Genomic DNA, 22,168 nt, shown 5'->3' on the forward strand with positions numbered 1-22,168 from the left:
AATGCAAGGATTATTAAGTGCTCCACAATGACAGGGTTGGATGCTGAGCAAGAAAGAAGAAAGAGAACAGAGATGCAATTGAAGATTTTGAGGTGGGATTTAAAGGCAGCTGGAGAATAAGGTGAGGCAGAGGGATAGAGGTGGAGAGTTCCAAGTAGGGATTTCCACTGATTAGGGTATAGTGACTCAATCATCAATCCCATCAGCAGGAAGAATGCTATTTTTTTTCCTGGGGGTAGCAAGAGGAAACAATTTAGAGAGAAAATAAAACTACAAAAAAAAGTTGTCTCAATCGCTTTGCTTTTATTCCCACTCGCAAGAACTTTAAACCGTAACCTTTCCAAGGAATCTGCTGCAGATGTGGCATTGGGGGAAGAGGGTTAACCTCAGAATCCATCCCGACATACACATTGTTAGGAAAACACACCAGGCATATTTATGCCATGACTAAGCAGATGAAATCGGAGGAAAAAAATTGGTCTCTGGGTTTTATCTGCTTTGTATCCACTTGGTTTCCTGTGCCACGGTGAGCTATGTACGGTGAGTCCTGTAGCTCAGTGGTTAGAGCACTCGCCTCGCAAGCGAGAGGATCTGAGTCCCATTCCCGGCAGGGCGAAAAGTTGGGCAAGTGGAGGATAGGGGTAGGAGGGTGGCCGAAGGCGAGGTCGAAGAGGAGAGTCTTGAGACAGGGCTTGAAGGAGACTAGGGAGGGAGCGAGGTGAAGGGACTGTGGGATGGAGTTCCAAAGGATGGGGCAAGAGACACTGAAGGGGCCCAACAGCAACAACAACAAGTTGCATTTGTACAGAGCCTTTCACATCGAGAGGATGTCCCAAGACGCTGGACAGTGAAGCACTTGCACCCGAGCTGGGGGTTGGGACACACAGAGCACACGCACAGCCCTGTGCAAATCACTGTCACGTTTCTACCATGTCAAAACAATGACAAATTGCAGCAATTTCAACCCAGCAAAACTGCCACGGACATCTTCCTGGAACGACAGTTCCACTAATGTGACAAGCCTGTGCCTGACGCAGACAAGGGAGCAGCACAGACTGAGGTTTCACGGTTGACAACTGTTAATCTCTTTGTTGATAGCACAATCTGAGACGGCAGAGACAAATCATGCAGGCAGCGAGGCCAGCAGTGGAATTTCCCTACGATATCTAGCAAGTCACCCACCGGGAAAAAAAATTTCAATCTTTATCTTTAGCCGCAATCTTTATCTCAGCTCAGAGGAAATGAGATGAAATGGGTCGCCCTGCAGTGGAGTCAACGAGACATTTATTGTAGCTGATTTCTGCAGCAGGTTTGATGTGATTAGGTTGGTTAAAGGGTTCTCAAACACTTGATACTTGATGGTATTGAAGGGCAGCCTGGTGGCATAATGCTACAACATTATTAGCTAGCAAATGGTTCTGTTATATAAGGTTGAAATTCCTGTTGATGAACACTTCCAGGGCAAGGAAGTTGAGCTTGTAAAGGTCCCTTCAAAGCGAAGAACGGTTTGAGATTCTTACCAATGAAAGAAAATCTGCCAATGCTAAAGTCGATGCTAAATAAGCGTGCCAATGTGAAGGGTGCTATATAAATGCAAGTTGTTGTTATAATAACCTATAACATTCTGACCCAGAAGCAGGTATGCTACAAAGCGAGCCAAACTGGCTCTGAACAGACATGACATAATAATAATAATCCTTGCATTTGATATGGAGAGTCTTGTCACATCTTCGAGGCATCTCAAAGCGCTTCACAGAATATACCGTAAAGTGAATTAACTGTATGGTTTGTGGGAGAATATGTGCTGTGCAATATGTGTACTTTGCGTAGGTCAGTGCGTTTCACAATAACATCGTGTTAATTGTTAATATGCATCTCCAAGGAGAAAAAATAAGTGACTGGTTTTAGAACCCAAACCGCCAGTTTACCAGAGGACTGGAGGGGAGATTTCACTCTTCTCCACAAGTACTAGTCCCTGTGCCGTTGGATGCGGAGCTTTAGTGTGGGAGAGCAATGGCATTTGTTGTTCATCACAATGACATGTGCGCCCAATTATAATGGTGCCATTCATCTGGATATCAATGGCACTTTGAATGCCAAGCTTCTCCACCAGCAAACAGAGATTAACTGTTTGTCGTGTCTATTAAAAATGTCACCGGACTTTTTTTTTGTTGCAGCACACGTGTGTGAAACCGAGGGGACAATGGGTGGGGGAGTGGGGTGAGGGGGCAATTGGCTGCCGCCTTTCGCCCCCGAAACAGTCAGTCAATTCACTTTACAGTATAATCTGTAAAGCGCTTTGAGACGTCTGGCAGGTGTGATAAGGCTCCTTCTCAAACGCAAGGATTATTATTGTACCATTTCCTAGGATTACTGCACAGTTTATACAAAATACACTCATGTTTATAACTTTGGTGCTTCCACTTCTAATAATAAATAATAATAATCATCATTGCATTTGATATAGCGCCTTATCACGTCGGTGAGGTGTCTCACAGTGGATTGACTGCATTTTGTGGGCAAAACACAGTAGCCATTAATGTATAATAATGTATGGTTACACTGCCCAGTGTACTACAATGATGTATAAAAAAGGCATCGCTTGTGTCATTGTGAATGTGTGGCGTTAAGAAGGAAGGTTATGCAATATCTTGTAGCACTGTTTTGCATTTTATTACAATGTACAGTGCACAGGTACACAACAACAGCAAATACCTTATGTAAGGTCCCTGACCTAGCATGAGGCACCACAGATAAGATACACAAAAGTGAGGATCAACTGCAGTGAAATAAGACGCTTTCAACATCTCAACTGCATGCAAGAAAGATTTTGTTTTAATTATTCTTTTATTAGGAAGAGGAAGTATTGAAAGTGTGCTTCCCACGTGTTAGCAGATAGCAAAAGGGAACGCTCGAGGTAGAGTTTCTCCAACTGGCATGATCATTTTCCACATTCAACCTCACTTGCATCTTAACATTTTAATAGGTGTCCATTTTTTTCTCTGTGTGAGTACGAATGAGAGCGTGTGTGAATGAGAGTGTGTATGTGTGTGTGTGTGTGAGTGTCTTCACAAACCCTTTTGAGATCAAATCACATCGTTTTAACACCGCTGCCCTCATCGCAAATCCTTAAAAAAAAAACTGACGACATACTCAAATTAATTCTCCAACGCCTACAAAATTAACAAACCGTTACAAAGCAAAAAGAAACCACCCCCCCCCCCCACCCCCAACCTTCTTCGCTTTCGGACATTAAAGGGTTAATTTAGTGTACACAATTTTGTTTGCCACAGGCAAGGTTTCAGATAATACTGTTAGCTTAACACATTACCAAGTTACTCTGAAATTTAATAAGGATACATCATTTTTTTAAAAAAAATCAACACAGGATTTGGGCCTAAATTGGATATTTTGGAGGAAGATGTACAATTTTTGTTGACAATGTGTTATTGGAAGCACAGGCACTGTGTGTTACAGTGGTATGGATAATAAATGAATGTAGCACCATTAAATGTGGTCGAGCTCTACATAGCACCACTTCTGGAGGGGTAGTAATTGGTAGCGACAGGCAGAGAGATGAGGAGCTTAGATCAGCAGATTCTCATCGATATCCTCTGTGGAAGAAGAAAATTGCACAGATTTCAACAAATTAAAGACACTATCTGCAGTCTATTTCCTACCTCTACCTAATCCTACCCCTTCCTGATCTCAACTCCCAGCTCAGGTCCACATCTCTGACTGTCTGGCACCTTGGGATGTCCTCCTGACAGACAAATCTAATTTGCTGTAGTAGTTGTTCAGCAGACGCACAAACACACAAATTACTATTTAAAGTTGTGCAAGCTTCTCTTTAGTGCACAGGAAAGTGTGTGCATTTTATATAAAAGTGTTACACATCTTACATTTCAGTGTTAAAGGTTTTGAATGGAGCTCTCACTCTTTTGTGTCTGTAAACCCTTAAGAAGACAAGATGGGTTCCACTGTTAACTAATAATTCACCCCTTTCACAGATTCTCTTCATCCCCCTGTTAACCATTGCTCCTGGAGTCATGTGTCAGAGAATGATTTGCCAACTGTGAAATCAGACCTTACGTAACCTCTGATATGGTTGACGACCAGAGCTGAATGTGGCCCAGATATTGGCAAGTGGTGTGTGTGAGTTCTCCTCCGGAAGCCAGTCTAGCAGGACGTGGGACTTGACACAACTCTTACGTGTTTGCTCTTGGCGAGCAAAATCGCCTTGGTTTTATTCACTGCCAAACATGGGGATGTAAACGGGAAGTGAGCCAAGCCAAACCTGGTCAAAGCCCCTTGTTCCTGAAACTAACCTGGAGGAGAGGGTTTCAGGCGAGCAGTGAAATTCCTCACCTCCTGTGATCCATTGAGAGCTCTTGGATGGACCATCCAACACACAATGGGTGAGAAACTCTTCTGACCACTCAATGCAGACACTTTGTTCGCACGTGTGTGTGTGTGTGTGTGCTCATACTGGGAACACCTTATTCTAAAAACTTTCTGTCAAAAAAAAATCGCTACACCCCAATGTTTCTTCATACAGATCTCCGTCTCTCTCTCTCTCTCTCTTTCATCCCATCCCACATAGCGCTCAGTAATTCACTCACTGCTACTGACAACCCAAACTGCCTTCAGTCGTCTCCCTCTCGCCCGAAGTACTCACGTTCTTTGATACCGAAGCACATGGTCCACTCGTTGAGGGAAATGTATTTGTCACTGTCGGTGTCGCACGCCTCGAAGAAGCGATTGGTGCAGTGTTCCATTGGAATGAGAGGCGCCCGCAGAGGAGCCAGCTCAGAGTGAGACAGGAACCTGGGTTCAAGACAAAAAGAGACACTTATGGTAATATCCTTGCATACAGCGCCTCATCAAGTTGTTGAGACATCTCAAAACCGTGTCCCACAAGCGAGGCCAGTGCTCTAACTGATACTCTACTGGACACTACCAGAAACACAGTATGACACTGCTCTGAGATGACCCAATTGGAGCATCAAGACTCCTCCGATCTTATGCTTAAGATTGACCCTCTCGTTTTCAAAAGAATTCACTGTTGGCTATTAAAATAATTTATGTCTCATTGTGGTTGAAAATGTATGAAAATAGATGTTGGAATTATATCCTAAACACTGGTTTGATTAATAATCTTTTAGATTAATATAGCGGATATAATGTCAAGATGTCTGTGTAGTATGCAGCCGATTTGCACACACCAGTGGCCTAACAAATAGCTTTGACTTGAATGATCAATTAATTTGGCAGATTGTTGGTCATTATACCAGGAGAAACTCCCTTCTCTTACTGAATAGTCACGACAGTTAGGGATTTGCACCCGAGCTGGGGGTTGGGATCAGAAGGGGAGGGTAGGCGTAGGAGGGTGACCGAAGGCACGGTCGAAGAGGAAGGTCTTGAGACGGGCCTTGAAGGAGGCAAAGAAGGGGACGAGGTGAAGGGACTGTGGGATGCAGTTCCAAAGAGTGGGGGCAGAGAGGCTGAAGGCCCGACTGCCGATGGGGGTAGAACCTCACTTGTCAATTGGATGCTGATCAAGTTGTCCAAATTGCCAGTGGACGGGGAAGATGTACATGTTGTAGTTCTTCTCAAAGTCATGAGCCAACAGGTCCAAGGAATGCTCTCCAGCCTCGAGACGTTTCTCATTCTCATACATCTTCCTGACCTGCTCCATGGAAAGAAAGAGATCAGCGGTGTGTGCTGCCGGGATGGGACCTGCAGTTCGTCTAAAATGACCGCAACTAAACGAGCGTCTGTTTGGGGGTGAGGGGGGCACACAATAAATTCCTAAAAGTCCCATATGGCAAGAGCTGGACCTTTGCAACTAATTGGTGAAGATAATGATGGCGCCAATATATGCCTTCTTCCACTTGGAGAAGCAGTGCAGGGCCAGATCTGCATTGAACACGCTAGGAAGCCAAGGGCACCGTGTTGGAGGTGGAATGTAGTAATATGTATTTTATATAACACAGCGAAATAGATCAGAATGTCTCGTTTGCCAATCCCTTACACAGCAGCCAAACACAAGACACGTCCCCATGGAGAAAGAGGGAAAGGGACAGAAAAAAAAATCACAGGAAGAAGGAATCCCTTTCACACACACCTCGCAGTAAATGTTTTAAGGGAGCCCAAACTGGAAGAAGGTAAACGAATCAGATTTTTGTTACACACAAAAAAAAAGTAAGGTCGACCATTTGACCGGAAGGATTAAATCGAGTTGGTTTTTTTCCCCCACCCCAACGAAAAATAAAAATAAAAATGACTTAAAGGAGCATTTTCTTGCCTTCGTCTTCTGCTTCTCTGTCAGGAGGTTGGTCAGTTCGCTGTCACGCTCGTACAGAGTTACCAGAACATTCTTCAGCCAGTCACGCATGCGGAGGGGGAACTCTGTCAGTTCAGCGTCCCCACAGGTTGGGATTTCTACGAGGAGAGAAGTTAAAGTCAATCAGAACTCCCTCCGAGAAAGAAATTCTTACAATCATTAACAGTACAATAATTAATGAATCAATTAATCGATCAATCACAATAATTAATCAATTCTTGTAATGAATATGCCCATTGTTAATTGACCCACAAAATATACAGTCATATTCACTTTACAGTATATTCTGTGAATAACAATAATAATTTGCATTTGATAACGGTTTGTCATGTCTTCGAGACGTCTCAAAGCGCGTTACAGAATTGTAGCAAAAATGTGAAATACTTTGAGACATCTCAACGACATGACAAGGCGTTGTATCAAAGGCAAGGATTATTAATACTATCGATGTATGTACGTAATCAGCCCATGTTCTGCGTGCAATTTTTGTGTGTATTGTACACTGTTTGTTCCACGGCCCCATTGAGTTCAAACGCAATGCGCACTATTTGCAGGTCAGGAGGACACAACTACATTAAATCATGAAGTACACTGGAATGCTTTACATTTGTGGATATGATGATGGAGCTTTCAAAGGGTTAATGTTCTCCTGCTGCTAAAAGGAACTGCTTAAATGGATTTTGCAAGAGAGATGACAACGTGCCATGTTAAACAAAGCCCTCCTTTGTTCAGTCCTGTTCCACCTTCCCTGAACTCAATTGAGGTGACCCTCACAGGAACAGAGAGCGTTACAGCCAGAGAGACTGATGCTGACAACCCAAGGCCTGTTAACAATAGCGAGCCTTCAAAGATATTATTGCTTCTTCCTCCCCGCTCCTCTTTTACCCATTATTGTTTTGGCCGCACGACAGCTAAGGTCTTGATGGAGAAGCTAACTATGTGAGACTCTTTGTAAGAATCCATGGCAAAGCTCTCTCCGAGCCTCGAAGGCCGGAGGAATGTTGCAGTGTGTTCCGGCGGTAATGAATGGCGAAAAGTACTTTGAGTAACCTGCGTGATATTCTAGACAACTCACTGAAGTACTTATAAACATCCAAGGTAGATCGCGCACGCGCTCTCTCTCTCTCTCTCTCTTTGGTATATCCTCTTGATTTTCTCAACTCTATCTGTCCTCTCCTCCCTTCATTTTCTATCTTGTTTATTTCGCTCTCTTTAATTCATCTCACGCTTTACTTGCATTCTGTTATACTTAAATGTTCCACTGATCAAGATCTCAGTGCTGAGATAGTTTCCTCAACTCAATGGACCTCCCCAGTGACCTTTTAGATGCTCTCTCTCTCTCCAACTCTCCTAATCTCATGTTGCCTCTCATTTTCCGCCCATACTCTTGTAAATTTAACCTCTCAGCCCTAGTTGGCCCCAGGAATAGGAATTGGAACAATCCATTCAACGAACAGCGATAGCGAGAGTACACGTTACTCTCTACAGATTTGTATCGCCCCACACATCACTCCGAGCAAAAGAAAACATTCAACGTGCCTTTGCATGGCCCGATGTAATCCAGGTGGAGTTTGTGTCCCTTCTTGGTGCCCTCCAATGCGCACTTGGTGGCAAACAGCTGGCAGGCACTGTCAAAGGTCTTGTTGTCTGTACCACACACCTAGGAAAGGTTAGTAGAACATGGAGATATTACAGCCTTGCTCTTAAGTGACGTAACTAACTTTCTTTGGTAATGTGACCACCATTCCGCGGAGTCTAAATAATAGTCCCTCTTGATGTTTTGGGCGATTCTGCTCCGTAAGAGTATCTATCAAACTGAATCTCAAATAATGCTCTTCATTCAATACAGCAATAGTCAATACTCTGACATTTCCCCCCCCCCCATCATCCTTCCAGCGCTAATGATAGCAACGCGCGTGTGTTAATCCAGTTAGTGGTGAGCGTGTAAGTGCTAGCCAGTTACGAGTGTGTATATAGGAGTCAATGTTGAGTGCGTGAGTGGCACAGACACTTTAGTGTTGAGATCACCCTCTAGAATCCTCTGCGTTGTGACACCTCCTTTATTGGCATCTCTTCATGAGTGTTTAGGATGATGTAATTGCCTCCCTCTCATGTCTAGCCATGACTGGTGTGAGCTCAGTTACTCAGTGATGTTTTTATTCCCTATTAGAAACACTTTTTGTCCCAAACCTTCTCAAATGTGACGGTGCTGGGTGGGCAGGAAGTGGGGTCCTGGCAGACGCACATGGGCATGTTGTCCTCATCAAGCTCACAGACCTTTCCTCGCTTGCAGTGGTAGTTTTGACATGGGTCTGGGGAGGGAAAGTCAGATAATAATAATAATATTAATAATCCTTGCATTTGATATAGCGTCTTAGAGACGTCTCAAAGCGCTTCACAGAGCTTACTGGAAAGTGAATTGGCTGTATATTTTGTCTCCAGGTTACACCAAGCAAATGGCTCCACAAACAATAGCTCCTCCAACTCTCGGACGCATTCCATTCCCATTTAATTGTCCTTTATTGGCTTTATTGTCCTGGAATGTTTTCACGCAAAGACTAGTGGAAATCTGGAATTCTTTCCCTCTCCCGAAAGGCTGTGGATGTTGGATCCATTCAAATTTTCAAGACTGAGGTGGATAGATTTGTTAGGTCAGGGTATCAAAGGATTTGGGGCAAAGGCAGGTAATCGGAGTTGAGGTGTAGATCAACCATGATCTAACAGAATGGCAGAACAGACTCAAGGGGCTGAATGGCCTCCTCCTGTTCCTATGTTCCCATTTCTTTTCACTTGGGTCACTTCACCCCAAGGGGAGCCTGGAACATTTTGCACCTAATGGTGTTAAAGGACTCCACTGTAACACGTTCCATGATACTAAGGGTTTGGTGAATAATGTGCTACACCCTCTGGCTTCTAGCAACACTGGCCGGCTTTCTGCACACAGCATCGAGCTTACAGAAGCCCTCCCAACATCTAGGCATCTCCCAGCAACTGCTGAAAATGCTCACGAGAAAAGCTCTCGTTCAGGAAGTGATTTCAGCGGTGACCTGACAACCCAGAAGCACTCGTTGGTGGCCATTTTCATAGCGCGCTCCCATTACAACGCGTGCAACGTCTGATTATCAATGACCGTGTTGCCTGAGATCTAGGTGGTCGCGAACACATAGCCACAATCACGTTTAAAGGGCCCCTGGTTGGCTCCCAACGTGAAGAGGTAGGAAAAGGATGGCCATTTTAGCGATCAGCATGGAGGCGGAATCCACAGAACATTGGAATAAAAGCTCAAACGGCGGAAACTGTGTCCTGCTTCACTTACTCTCGGCTTCAAAGTCTTTTGTCGTATCCTCCTCGACGTCCTCAAAGTCGCCTGTGTCAACTTGGACGGGGTTGGCTCCAACGGGTGATTCCTGTTTCAAAGCAATTTCCTTGTTAAGGAAGTTTGGACTGACCCCATTTTAGAGGTGGGGTTTGGAGGAGAAGTGCAACACTCTAAAACTCCCATAACCTTCAAAAACGTTTTTTTTTAGGTGATCACTGCACTGATGGTAAAACACTGAACTAACACGAGTTCTATTGCGCTAGTTAAGCTGATATCCTTGCATTGATGCGAAACACACTGTTTCACAGCCATAAAGAAAAAACGCCTTCCTGGCAAGAGCTGGCGGCAATCATTAAGAGAGCATCAATTACCGAATATGGCAGTATCAGTGAGCAATTATTTATTCATTGTGAATCAAGGATTGGAACTCTTGCCTCCAATCCTCCGCCTTGCCCCCTTCTTCCCGCTATATAAATGCGAATATAATTGTAAATACAAGCATTAATATTGTATCCACTGGTGTCAGGCTCTGTCTGAGGCCTCAAGACAGTCAACGAAAGAGCAATTTAGCAATTTAAGCGAAAAAGAGCAGATTTGTTACTGTGTCACAACCTCTGTAAAGTCTTCAATGATGACCTCTTCAGTTGTTACCTGAAAATGCACCAAAAAAAGACAAATGTCAGAATCCCCTCCCAGTGCAAATATCCTCCGTCGCAATCCATAGGCTCCAAGAAATTTGGAAAATCCTGTACGAAGCTTAAACTCTTCATCCACACAACACTTAAAGAACTGCGAGAAATGTAATCAGTGTATCCTCTCACTTTTTCCCATCAAACCATCAAATCCCGCCCAATTGACTTAAAGCAAGATTAGATCGTGGGTAAATACCGATGGAAATTGAGATTGCCAATTTCGCCCATTCACGAATTGATTGAAATAACATTGTAATTGACATCACTCAACCCTGACTTGTTGGGAGTCTGTGTCTGAAATTCTCACGTTATCCAAGCTCTAGAGGGTAATCGATTGGTCATGGCTTCATTTATCCCTTAAAACCTTCAAATCCTTAACCAGATTTGTTTAGCAAGAGATAGCTTAGCTCATATACAGATATTAGATTGCAATTATACCCATAAATCTTATGGTAACATGCAGTTTAAATGGTAGGACACAGATTTGTCCACATTGCCACAAAGTTTGGTGTCCTCACATAACTTTCTCTTGATGTCCAACTGGAGATATTTTGGTGCTTTACCCAAAGTTAAGGCTAATAATTAAAAAGGTCATGGATGGGTATTTTCTGGCGGTCAGACTGGTGATGTCTTAAGATGGCTAATCAGAGTAGAGACTGGAGAGTAGAAAATAAAGGCATCAAGAGTTGTTCTTAGAGACATCAGAGGATGGAGAGTAGAGAAATCAGATGAGAGAGAGTAGATAATACGACCTAGAAGATATAGCTTTAACCTGGGACAGTTGAGATCCAAAAATATTACAAGGACAAAGTGGAGGGGAGAAGAGGAGGGGGAACCATTTTGTTGATAGTTGAGTTCCAACCTTGTCCTGACTGTTACACATCGCACAAATCACAGTGCCACGCTTGACAAGGAGTTAAACACTCAGCCCAACTTTGCAGCCAAAAACTTCTCCAATACCCATTATCCTCAGGAATGTCATTCTTTTGCTTCTCCAGAAAGTTATTTTGAATTGAATCGAGATTTTTTTTTTTTTTTACCTCTTGTTCAGTTTCCTCAACAACATCGACTTCAGCCACAAGACCCTCCTGTAAGGTTCGGGGCGGGTGGGGGTTGGAAAAAGAGAAGAGAAAGAAAAGCTGTCAGACTCAGTCACGTGATAAATGTTCAACAGCAGAGTAACCCAGCCTCGTCCAAATTTCTGTCCTACTCCACTGTTCGCATTCAAAGTCTAACACTGGTTAGTTCTTGCCAAAGGACCACCACTGCCTCCCAGACAGGGTTGGAAAAACAACTCATTGTGGGAAGAAAAAATCCTTTCCGGCCCATTGAGAATGAAAAAGAAATGTGGAATGTGCAAAACACCGCTGCCTGTAACTCTCCGCTTGTCAGCGGGTATTGAGTTCACAGCGGCGGAGGGGGGAAAAAAAAATTAGACGGTGTTGTTTTGGGTTCGCTTCAGTCACACAGAGCTTAAGAGACGCACCAAATACGAGGAGGGAACCAGTGAGCGCATTAACTAAGAGAGGACGGGGTTGCATTGCAGCAGGAGGTGACAACTCTTGACTCATGCAATTTTTTGTCCAGACTATCTCCAGCTTACGGTCACCCCCCTTCCTCTTCTCTTTCGCTTGGAGTCCAACCCCAACACCGTACACTATTCCCAAGATATTGCCCAGCAGGAAGGATGCTGTATAAATGCACATTCTTATTTGTACATTGTGAACTCTCTCTCCCTTAAAAGGCTGTGGATGATGGATCAATTAAAATGTTCAAGACTTGACATGGATGGATTTTTGCTGGGTCAGGGTATCAAGGGATTTGGGGCAAAGGTGGGTCTTTGGAGTTGAGTTACAGATGATATAATAGTGAACAGGCTCGAGGGGCTGAATGGCCACTCCTGCTCCCATGTTCCTATTTCCGATGTGTCTTTGATCTGCGGACAAAATGGTCTTATTTTTTGGAAAGAGAAGGGAGTTTCGCCCAGTTGTGCTGGCCAACAATCCTCTAGTTTTATATATTTCATATATATATATATTAAAAAAATCTGTTGATCATTGCTGGAAATTTGGGGCATTGCTGGAAACTTGGCTGAAAATTGGCTGCCATGCTGGCCTACAAATATACATCACCAAGAATAACTTGAATTTATATAACGCCCTTCGCACAGGATAGTGCAACAAACACTACACTTCAGAGTAAATCCCTTGAAGACATCTCGAGAGGCGATGAGGATTATCATTAGATGGAATTTCACAGCGCAGCCAATGCCCTCCTCCCATTCACAAACACACGCGTCTCAGTCAACAATAACTATCTCCCACCCAGACCAGACCCCACTGTGTCCTGGCGGGTTGGTCCAGGTCTGTCCAGTGCTCTTTGAGTAAATGTTTAACAGGTACTTACTGGGGCAGCCAGTGCCTTGCCTGCAAGGCACAGGAGGAGAACCATCCAAGCCCTCATTTTGATCTGTGGGGAAAATGCAAACAGACTTTCAATACTCAAACAGCAGCAATGAGTTTGTGGTATTTTACTGACCGGCACAATCGATGGGACAGTCAATACATCTCACCCCGAATATCTTACCTGTTTAAACATCAAGATGTTAACTTTCATTAAAGTTTAGCAAACCGAAAGCTTTCGTACTTCTTCTCTGTGCCCTGGACACAGTCCCTAATGTTTCACCTTATCTACGAGGTTCATTTTTCTCTGAAAAATACCTATGGCTATTCCGTGACTCTGCAGAATAACATGCTGGTAAAGGGCCAGGAGGAGAACGCTCTGCAACGTACACAGAATGAATAGGTTGACATCTCTAGCGGCGGAAGATGCGATTTAAAGGCGCCGTCCCACAGATGGGTCAGCAATGGGTCACATTCAGTTGCTGTCTCCATAGCTACTGTGTCAGGGCAGGGGATGCCAAATGGTGACTCCCAACTCCTCAGGGTTTTAAACCCCCTTGTGTTTTTGTCTAGAGTTGGAAAGCAGGCGCATAAGGATCCTTCTGAACAGTTACGATCAGCTTCCTTCCCATGGAAGCGAGGAAGTCGAGAGAGATGGGAGAAGCTGAGCGCAGCCTGCTTACTAACAATAGCAAATACATCTGTGATCCTTGCGATCGTATTTTAAAATAACCACCGGTTTGCAAGCCAGAAATTCCTCGCATCTGTAGCCCTTCAATGCCACCTTTAAAGACCAGAAATAATGAAAATAATCAGCTCCAGCTGGGATTAAGTCTTAAGTTTCCTGCGTTTTCTTTGACAGTACAGTCTGCTTGTTTTCGGCAATCAAAGTCTCTGCAAAGTGTGCTACAGTGTAAAAAAGAAGGAATTTTGCTTGAAAAATACTGTTCGATGCTTTATATAGTATGTTTGAAAGAGGTGTAATATTCACTGAGCTGAACTTTAGTGTAGAGTTTTGTGTATATATGTACACACACACACACACACATGAAATGCACAACAAGACTGAGCGACTTTCGTGAAAGCGATCCCAGTTATTACATGTTACATGTGGTTGAAACAGTTGCTTAAACAAAGAGACTGACTACGCATTAAACTGGTATGCTCGCAAAGATAAGAGTCAGGGAATGAATAGGGCAGGGCAAGCCTGCACACTTCTCTGCTTAAGTGAAACAGACCAGACATGTTTATTTTCTGTTATGTAACCTCTCCCGGAGACCGATGCTGTGTTATTACAGCACTTTGCGCGTGAGAATTGACAGAATAACCACACGCAAAGAAATCGGCTCTGGGCATGTTTATATTGGAAAACCAAAATGTCAAACCCTGTTTGGAGATGAGAACATCAATGGAATCCCTGGCAACCATTCACTCCGAGTCCTGAACTCACTGCCACGTACGCACATTTAGGCTCTTCGGGAAACCCTTTGACAAGACGGCAAGTTTGGGGCGTTTCATAATAAAAGTAGTAATAATCCTTGCATTTGATATAGCGCCTTTTCACGCCTTCGCGACGTCTCATTTTATAACTATTCCATGTGTAACAGATGCCATGTGTTAATTGTCACCCATCATCCGTTCTATAAAAAAAAGCTCAAGCACTCAATCCCAAATCTATCCTATTTAACCCTATCTTTATAACCCACCTCTCAACAGTCCATTGTACAGAAATAACTAGATTCTGGGATGTTGGGCAGTCTAGTATAACAGCAGCTGATGATATCAAGTCAGCAATGACAAATTTACATTTACGCAGCACCTTACAAGTCTGGATGAACTTTACTGCAAAACTTTAGCTAGTTGGCATTACAGTTTACCTTTTCTCCTTCCAAGCAAAATAATCAGTCAGTCAAACCTCTGGAGAAATATTCTTCCTGACTGGAAAGTAAAACTAACTCTTACTGATGAACTAACATTGCCACACAGACAGAAACACAGGAGCTGTTTGTATAAGTACTCGGAGACCCTACCCCATATGAAGGGCGCTATAATAATAATAATAATAATAATAATAATCCTTGCATTTGATATAGCGCTTTTCACGTCGGGAGGACGTCCCAAAGCGCTTCACAGAACACACTGTAAAGTGAATTGACTGTATATTTGTGGGCGAACGCGGCAGCCAATTTTATATAAATTCAAGTTGTTGTTGTTTGCCTACAGGTATCCGACTTGAAAATGGACGCACCACACATTGACCGTGGAAACGTTAGCACTTTGTTTTGTTGCTTGGTTTACGAAGAGGGCGCCCTTTCTTCTTTGGGGTCAGAGTAGAAGTGATCAGAGCAAAGGGGGAGGTTAAGAGGATTTTTTTTCCCCCCCCCAGAGTATTGTTAGCATCTGGATTGCCCTGATGGGTGCAGTGGTTGTGGCAGGAATCATTTTAGGAGTCAAGAGGGGGATTAGATAATAATAATCCTTGCATTTGACATAGTGCCTTTTACCCCGAGGGACGTCACAGAATTTACCGTAAACTGTAGTGACTGTGTAGTTTGTAGATGAAATGTAGATAGGCACCTCAAAAGGGAGTACATTATAGAGGTAAAGGGTTGGGGGTGAGGGGGGGAGGGGTAGGCAGGTGAATAGGACTGAATGAATTGCTCATTTAAAGAGCATTCACATACACGATGGACCAAATGGTCTTCTTCTGTGCTGTAAAACTGTTTGGCTCCAAAGGAAGGATGTGGTGTAAGAGAAGATGGGATTCAAAATAGTCTGTGTAGCAAACAAGTCCCTGCAAACAAGATGGGAAGGAGCTCAATCCTACTGTATCTTAGCCTCCAAGATGTCCATTGATGTGAAAAACGACCCATTCATACGCCAGTCCAAATAAGAAAGTTCTCTTCAGCTGGTGATCAACAGGATGTGGTGCTGCTACAGACGGCAATAACCTGAAGTGGTGTAAATTACCGGCCAAAGGAAAAATACTCTTTAAAAACAAAACTCAAACTTTCATTCACAGCTCAAATCATCGGCGGAGTATCTGTTTTAATCAAATTAATAACCCACGGTACCTTATCACGTCCGGACATCACAGTGAGCTGGACAGTGCTGTTTCAACCGTAAAAATCCAGGGGAAAGGATCCCTGGATATATTGTAGATTGTTTGTTACAGGATGAAAATGGTGGAACTTGTATGTGGGGAGGTCGCTGTGTGCAAATTGGCTGCTGCCATTTGTTCTTGCAACAACAACTTACATTTATATAGCGCCCCTCATGCAGGATAGAGACCCAGAGCGCTTGTTGCAGTTGCAAAACAAGATGTGAGATCGTATCAGGCCCCAGGTAAAGTTGTTGTCTCCCCACGTCAGCAGCACAGTGATATATCCGAGATGTTCGACAGTCATTACAGACCTTGCCGCGCCTTTTCACATCAAAATGACTCAAAGCTCTTCACCGGGGGTTTCTGTGAAGTGTATTGACTGCGTATTTGTTGGGTGAAAGCAGCAACCAAACTCCATCGCCAAGGTTCATTTCCACCCAGTAACAAACTATTTGAAATACATCCAGGGATCTCCCCCCCCACCCGTTTTTCACACTTCAAGCAACTCATTGTGTCCAGCTCTCAGAGATTTCTGGATGGGATAAGCGTACCAAAACACAATGTTTATTAATTATTAATTGTCTTATTAATTGGATAAACCTCATTTGATTCCCCCCCCCCCCCCCACCTCCCACCCGACACACACACTCGCTAGCATGGCTTCAGCAGGCTTTATAAAAACCATCAACATAACACACTCACCAGGCTTCAAACTGTGCACAGTCTTAAAACTCTAAGCCTGTCAGGGGCGTTTCTGTTGGGAGCAGGGAGATAGAAAATTCGCTAACAGCGTGAAGGAGACTGAAATTATCCCAAAGCCTACGAGCAAACTCCTCCCCGCCTCGTCCCAGACCCAAAGCCCCGAGCGAGACAAACAGAGAGGGGCTGGGGAGACCGACCGCACAGCTTAAGATTTGGACTGGATGTGGAAGCTGCTAATAAAAAAAAGACTGGGTTACAGTCATGAACACAAAGAGAACTTCTCGTTCTTAACACGGTGTCGGTCTGTCAGTCTGGCTGGCTTCATTCGAGCTGCAAACTCTTTGAACACAGAGCGAACTGTGCAACGACTTTAACTTTTAACCAGCGGCGCTACATTTAAAGTATTTCGATTTGGGACTAGCCCCTGAAGCACCAGCCAGCCAGCGCACAAAACACGCGAGGTGCAAAAATAAAATGCGGTAGAAACGCACACACACCCACACACAACACACACACTCACACACCCACACACAACACATACACACTCACACACACACACAAAGACCATGTTGTCCCATAGTTATTTCATTTGGAAGCGTCGCTTTAGAGATTTAAACCCAGAGTCTGGCCCATGTTTGCACCATTTGGGACAGCCATGCTTTTCTTCTACCTCCCTCTGTGTTTACAGTCAGTTTGTTGGTGTTCTTGGATTTAAGAAGTCAAAGGACTGGATTCGGAAGGGTTTCAGGTGGTGCTGTGTAGGATATCCTGTCCCCTCCGGTGCCCACTAAAGCTAACGTGAACCTGTGCTTCCTGGAAACATTATTACTTAGCAAGTGCAAACTCTGAAATGGCATCAGGTAGATATCAGTGTTATACAGTAAACATCATATCAGTCAGGATTATACATTTAATATGACTTATGCAAAGTGTGAGTTACTGTATGTCAAACTTGCATTAAATATAATTTCGTCCCTCACCCCCAAACAAAACATACAGCCAATTCACTTTACAGTATATTCTGTGAAGCCCTTTGAGACGTCTGCAAGACGTGATAAGGCGCTATATCAAATGCAAGGAATATTATTGCAAACTATTAAGTGGGACTTGGACAGATGTACGACTTAGGCGATTATACAACTTATACAGCTCAGACTTGTGCAAATTTTACTGTAGTACGTTGATAATCTAAATACTTTCCTAATCCAATTCCAGAGCCATAGCACCAGACAGATCTTGCTCAAGCACTATCCTGTGAGCTTCCGTTGTTTCGCTCTGAACTAATACTTCTAACCCAAACCTTTTTTAAAAAAAAAATCCCCTTGTCTGAGAAACTCATTGCCTTGCAAGTTAAAGGCATACATCTGGCTCCTGAATCCATTAGGATCCCACTGGATTTTTCTCCAAAGGAATTTTCCCCTGTTCGAAGGAATTTGAATAACTTCTCAGAAGTCCTGGATTCAGGGTAGGGGTCGGGTACCGGGGATGGGGAGGGACTTGTAAGATTTTGTGTTTTATAATGCCTTATAGGGAAGAACGTCTCAAAGGAATCTGACTGCACAGTCTGGTATTTATAGTAATAACCATATCTGCCGACTGCCGTATTAGACTTTGCACTCGTGGGTAATTAACTTTTCGTGTCCGCTGCCACTTATGCATTCGTTTTTATTAAATGAAAATAAAACATATAGAAAAGCCCCCCCTTATATTTCTTCTTCTTCTAGATCTCTACTCCCCTCCATACTCTTCTCTTTCTATATCTCCACCATCCTCTATCTCTCCCTTCTACATTTCACCAATACTTTACATAGCCTCCCCGTTATCTGTGCTCCTCTGTATCCTCTCCTCCTTCTCTCTGCCTCTAGATCTCTCTCTCTCTATATATATACTTCTGCCCTACTTATCCTCTCGGTTATCTTATCCTCTCGGTCCTTGTATCCCCTCCTCTCTATATCTCACTCCTTTTCTCTCCATATATATTTCTCCCCTAATTAACCCTTCTGTTATCGGTCCTCCTCTGTATCTCCTCCTGTAGACCTCTCCCTGCTCAAATGGATAGACAATCACACTCAGGGGTTAAGGCACTGAAATCCACCCACAGCACCCGAGAGAGACTCCACCCAAAGTCCAGGCCCTCCCTGGCCACCCCGACAACCCACATCTATCGTCCTGTAGCTGAAACAGTCTTAATCAGCGGCTTGTAAACTAATTACAAACAAGCTATAACTTGGAACAGACATCAATCGACCATTGATATTAATCTACTGATTAATCTGGGAGACACCCTTCTTTGGACCTTTGTGACCATATTCAGTTTGGGAAACTTGAAAGAAACCCTTTATTGCACATTTACTTATATATAACAACCACCAAAACAACAACAACCTGCATTTATGTTAGCGCCCGTCAGGCCAGATGTTATATAATAATCCTTGCATTTCATATAGCGCCTTATCACGTTTTCGAGACGTCTCAAAGCGCTTCACGGAATATACTGCAAAGCGAATTGACTGTATATTTTGTGGGCGAAACTAACTCACAGATGTGTTTTCAAACAATCGTTCCACGTTCAAAAGGTAAACTTTTTGTAAAGACAGATTTTTTTTGGAATTTCTTTTTGTTTACGCACACTTTTGTTTTTTTATGCTGTGTTGGGGGGAAAAAAAATTGCTTTTAAGTTTTAAAAAAAAGTTGCAAACTGCTTTTTTGTTGGAAGTAAAAAAAGAGTTGAGATCACAATGAGTCAGAGTCACTGTGGCTCATCATTGGTGCATAACTTGGGAGAAGGGGGGGAAAAAAATCTTGATAAACAGCTGAGATTTCCCTTAAAGGGACAAAAGGGAGGGCTTTCTTTGTTGTGGGAGGGGGTTTCAAGATATCCTTTCCTCCTCCCTCTCTTTGCCTATGTGGCATAAATTGCAATCTGATTTTTTTTGCTATGATCTGCCACATTTACAATTCCATCTCCCAGCTTTGTTGTGGTCTCACCACTTTGCACTCAGCTGTAAGATACAGACAGACAGACAGACAGACAGACAAGACAGACAGACAGACAGACAGCTTGCTCTGTGTACCAGCCCAGAGCTGTCTCGTCTGTCTGTGTACATTTTCATCATTACAACTCTACGAGAAAGAGGAGCGAAGAAACGTTTACATTAAAAAAAAAGAATTTGTGGTCTCAAGTCTGCTCGGCGACTTCCTAACCTAACATCAAAAACTTTTTTTTTCTCCAGCCTCCACCCCCCTCCCCACCAAAAAAAGAATCAGTGAAATAAATAATAATTATTATTATTAATAAGCACAAAAATCCACCAAATTACAGTCATTACAGAATAGTTTGCATTCCCCGTAAAACTGCACCACCCACACCCCCCTGTAGTTTTCCTGGAAACGTAAAAGTTTTGTGCGTGTAAAAGTTATTCTACAGCAAGAGAGAAAAAAAGGATTATAGCAGCCAAAAGCACTTGGAAAACTTGGAAAACTTTAGCCAGCTCATTTTCTAACTGCTAAAAGCAGCGATTGAAGATTAACAGCACTGTAAATCTCACTGAAAGTATTATTGCAGTCACTGCCACAGCTGGACAGACAAATAATAGGCGTTACCTGGAGAAATCGAGTGGAATTTTACCTGCGCGACTTGTGAGCAAGTGCACATCTCTCCTTCCTTTTCGCAGTGCAACACCCACCAACCCCAAAAAATTGCTCAGTTGATAAAAGCTCTTAACAACAACCATAATAATAATAATAATAATAATCCTTGCATTTGATATAGCGCTTTCCACGTCGGGAGGAGGCTAACTTGAACGCAAGAAAGAAACTCATTACCTTGGGAAGAAAGAGATTCTTGGTGACAGACCAAGGGAGCAAAAGCAGCAGGCTGACCGAGGCAATGAGAGAGACTGACTTTTCACTGCAATTTAGCAGGAAATGAAGTAATGTTATCCTTTGTGGGCTGTCTTTTCCCTCATTCTCCCCCCCCCCCCCCCCCACCCCCATCCATCCACCAACTCCCCCTCTTCCCACCCCCTTTGCAGATTGTTCAGTGCGGAAAAAAAAAGTCTAAATGCAGTTTGCTCTTGGGATTCACCTTCTATCCCAGACCAGAACAATCCATTCACAAAGCTCTCCCTTCCTTTCACTGCTCAAAAAAAAACCATTTTGTGTTGACGTCAAGCAACCGGTTTGCAATTTAATTAAACGCCTGTTTTACTTGTTTTGCTTAGTTAGCCTCGTGCAAATACTATTTGAACGAGAATGAGTGCAATTGCATTGCCTAAGTGACCCATCCATACCTTCAGCCCTCAGTTTTTCACGTCTAGATGATTATCTGTGACTGTCTTAAGGACAAAAACATCTGGATTCCTTTTATATGAGTGGGTGTGTGTGTGTTGGGGGGGGGGAGAGAGAAAGAGAGACTGACAACGTGGCAACTCTATCCCCATGATGTACATTTGAACTCAAAAGAAAACCAAATTAAAGAGAGAGATATGGGGGGGATGGGGGGGGGGAGTGCAAATAATTACCTAAATTCATCTCACAGTATGTGGCTCAGTTACACCCTTCACAAAAAAACATGCAGAACACAACCCTTATTCAATGGAATTTATGGTTTAGCTCTTTTAAAAAAAAACTAGCAACTGACCACCATTTTCTTATGCTCATCTGGAACAAAGATTAAAATTATGCATCAGATATTAGAGGGGACAAAAAGTGTCTGTCTGGCTTCCTAGATGCAACAAAATGCTTTTTTTCAGCAGCGTCCAAATACTGTATCATCATTGTTCACATTGGATTTTGATTAAAAAGAACAGCGTTTAGTCTGGACTCGTTACAGAAACGTTGCTGGCTTGGTTTTTTTTTCTCTTTCGTTCTGTTCTGTAGTCGCTGAGGTCAATTCAGCTCAGAATTGCACCACCCAGACACGGTGTCTGAATGTTCAAAGAGGCATCTCACGTTATCCCAAATCCAGCGCTTTGGGTCATCCTCCAGACGTGAAAGACGCTATACAAATATAATTTGTTGTTGCTGTTTTGCTTCCACCAGTAATATCCATCCCCCTTATGCTAAGTCTCACTTAAGTTCCTGTCAACGCCACATCCCTCGTACCTCCTCATGTCTAATTTCTCAATCCTCCATGCCAACTGCCAAGACACAATACTGCATTCCTGGGATTCACAATTCACTGTATACTCAAAAAATACACTCATCTCTCTATATATTTGATATGTTGAGATCGCACCATCTAAACGTCGATCTATTACTCCTTATGCTTTGGTATAACGTGGCTGAACTTTGAATGTATTAAACATCCGGTGATGTAACTCACATCTACCCACCTACTTACCTACCAACCATTATGCTATATCTCTGATATGGTCTATGTTTTATGCAGGGTTCACCTATCCCTGTGAAGTGCTGCTCGCTCCCTTGTGTTGCTTTCGGTTACGCCTCTCTGTATCATTTCTATACGGTATTTATACGGTTCCACTCCGCGAACACCCGCCGTACAGACCACGCCGTATCATAACCGACAGAACAACTAAACTTGACAACCTTTGCACGTCTGTTCTGTGTGACCGGTGCTTCTTCTGTTACCTCCTATTG

At 43.3% G+C, this 22,168-nt stretch overlaps 1 protein-coding gene across 3 annotated transcripts; it reads right to left on the reverse strand.

Moving 5' to 3' along the window:
• Positions 1–2,813: 2,813 nt before the first annotated feature.
• Positions 2,814–20,874, reverse strand: sparc (secreted protein, acidic, cysteine-rich (osteonectin)). 3 transcript variants are annotated; one of them, XM_042339933.1, is made up of 11 exons: positions 20,857–20,874; positions 12,764–12,826; positions 11,398–11,445; positions 10,278–10,316; positions 9,663–9,753; positions 8,537–8,658; positions 7,886–8,006; positions 6,308–6,444; positions 5,541–5,689; positions 4,679–4,827; positions 2,814–3,614 (listed from the first exon to the last, which is right to left on the reverse strand). In XM_042339933.1, the coding sequence occupies exons 2-11, from the start codon at positions 12,818–12,820 to the stop codon at positions 3,586–3,588; spliced, it is 942 nt and encodes a 313-aa protein (XP_042195867.1). In that variant the 5' UTR covers positions 12,821–12,826; positions 20,857–20,874; the 3' UTR covers positions 2,814–3,585. The 3 variants fall into 3 exon arrangements, with proteins under 3 accessions (XP_042195867.1, XP_007900195.1, XP_042195866.1); XM_007902004.2 differs by lacking the exon at positions 20,857–20,874 and adding an exon at positions 20,390–20,537; XM_042339932.1 differs by lacking the exon at positions 20,857–20,874 and adding an exon at positions 16,565–16,582.
• Positions 20,875–22,168: the final 1,294 nt, after the last annotated feature.

The sequence above is a fragment of the Callorhinchus milii genome, unplaced genomic scaffold (assembly GCF_018977255.1).
Source record: "Callorhinchus milii isolate IMCB2004 unplaced genomic scaffold, IMCB_Cmil_1.0 Scaffold13, whole genome shotgun sequence".
Classification (NCBI taxonomy): Eukaryota; Metazoa; Chordata; class Chondrichthyes; order Chimaeriformes; family Callorhinchidae; genus Callorhinchus; species Callorhinchus milii.

Excerpts from the sequence above, each read along its gene's own strand:
- sparc (XM_042339933.1), bottom strand. The coding sequence starts at position 12,820 with ATGAGGGCTTGGATGGTTCTCCTCCTGTGCCTTGCAGGCAAGGCACTG. Across the intron at positions 11,446-12,763 it reads GCAAGGCACTGGCTGCCCCA|GAGGGTCTTGTGGCTGAAGT; the intron begins GTAAGTACCTGT and ends CGAACCTTACAG. Across the intron at positions 10,317-11,397 it reads TTGAGGAAACTGAACAAGAG|GTAACAACTGAAGAGGTCAT; the intron begins GTAAAAAAAAAA and ends GTGCATTTTCAG.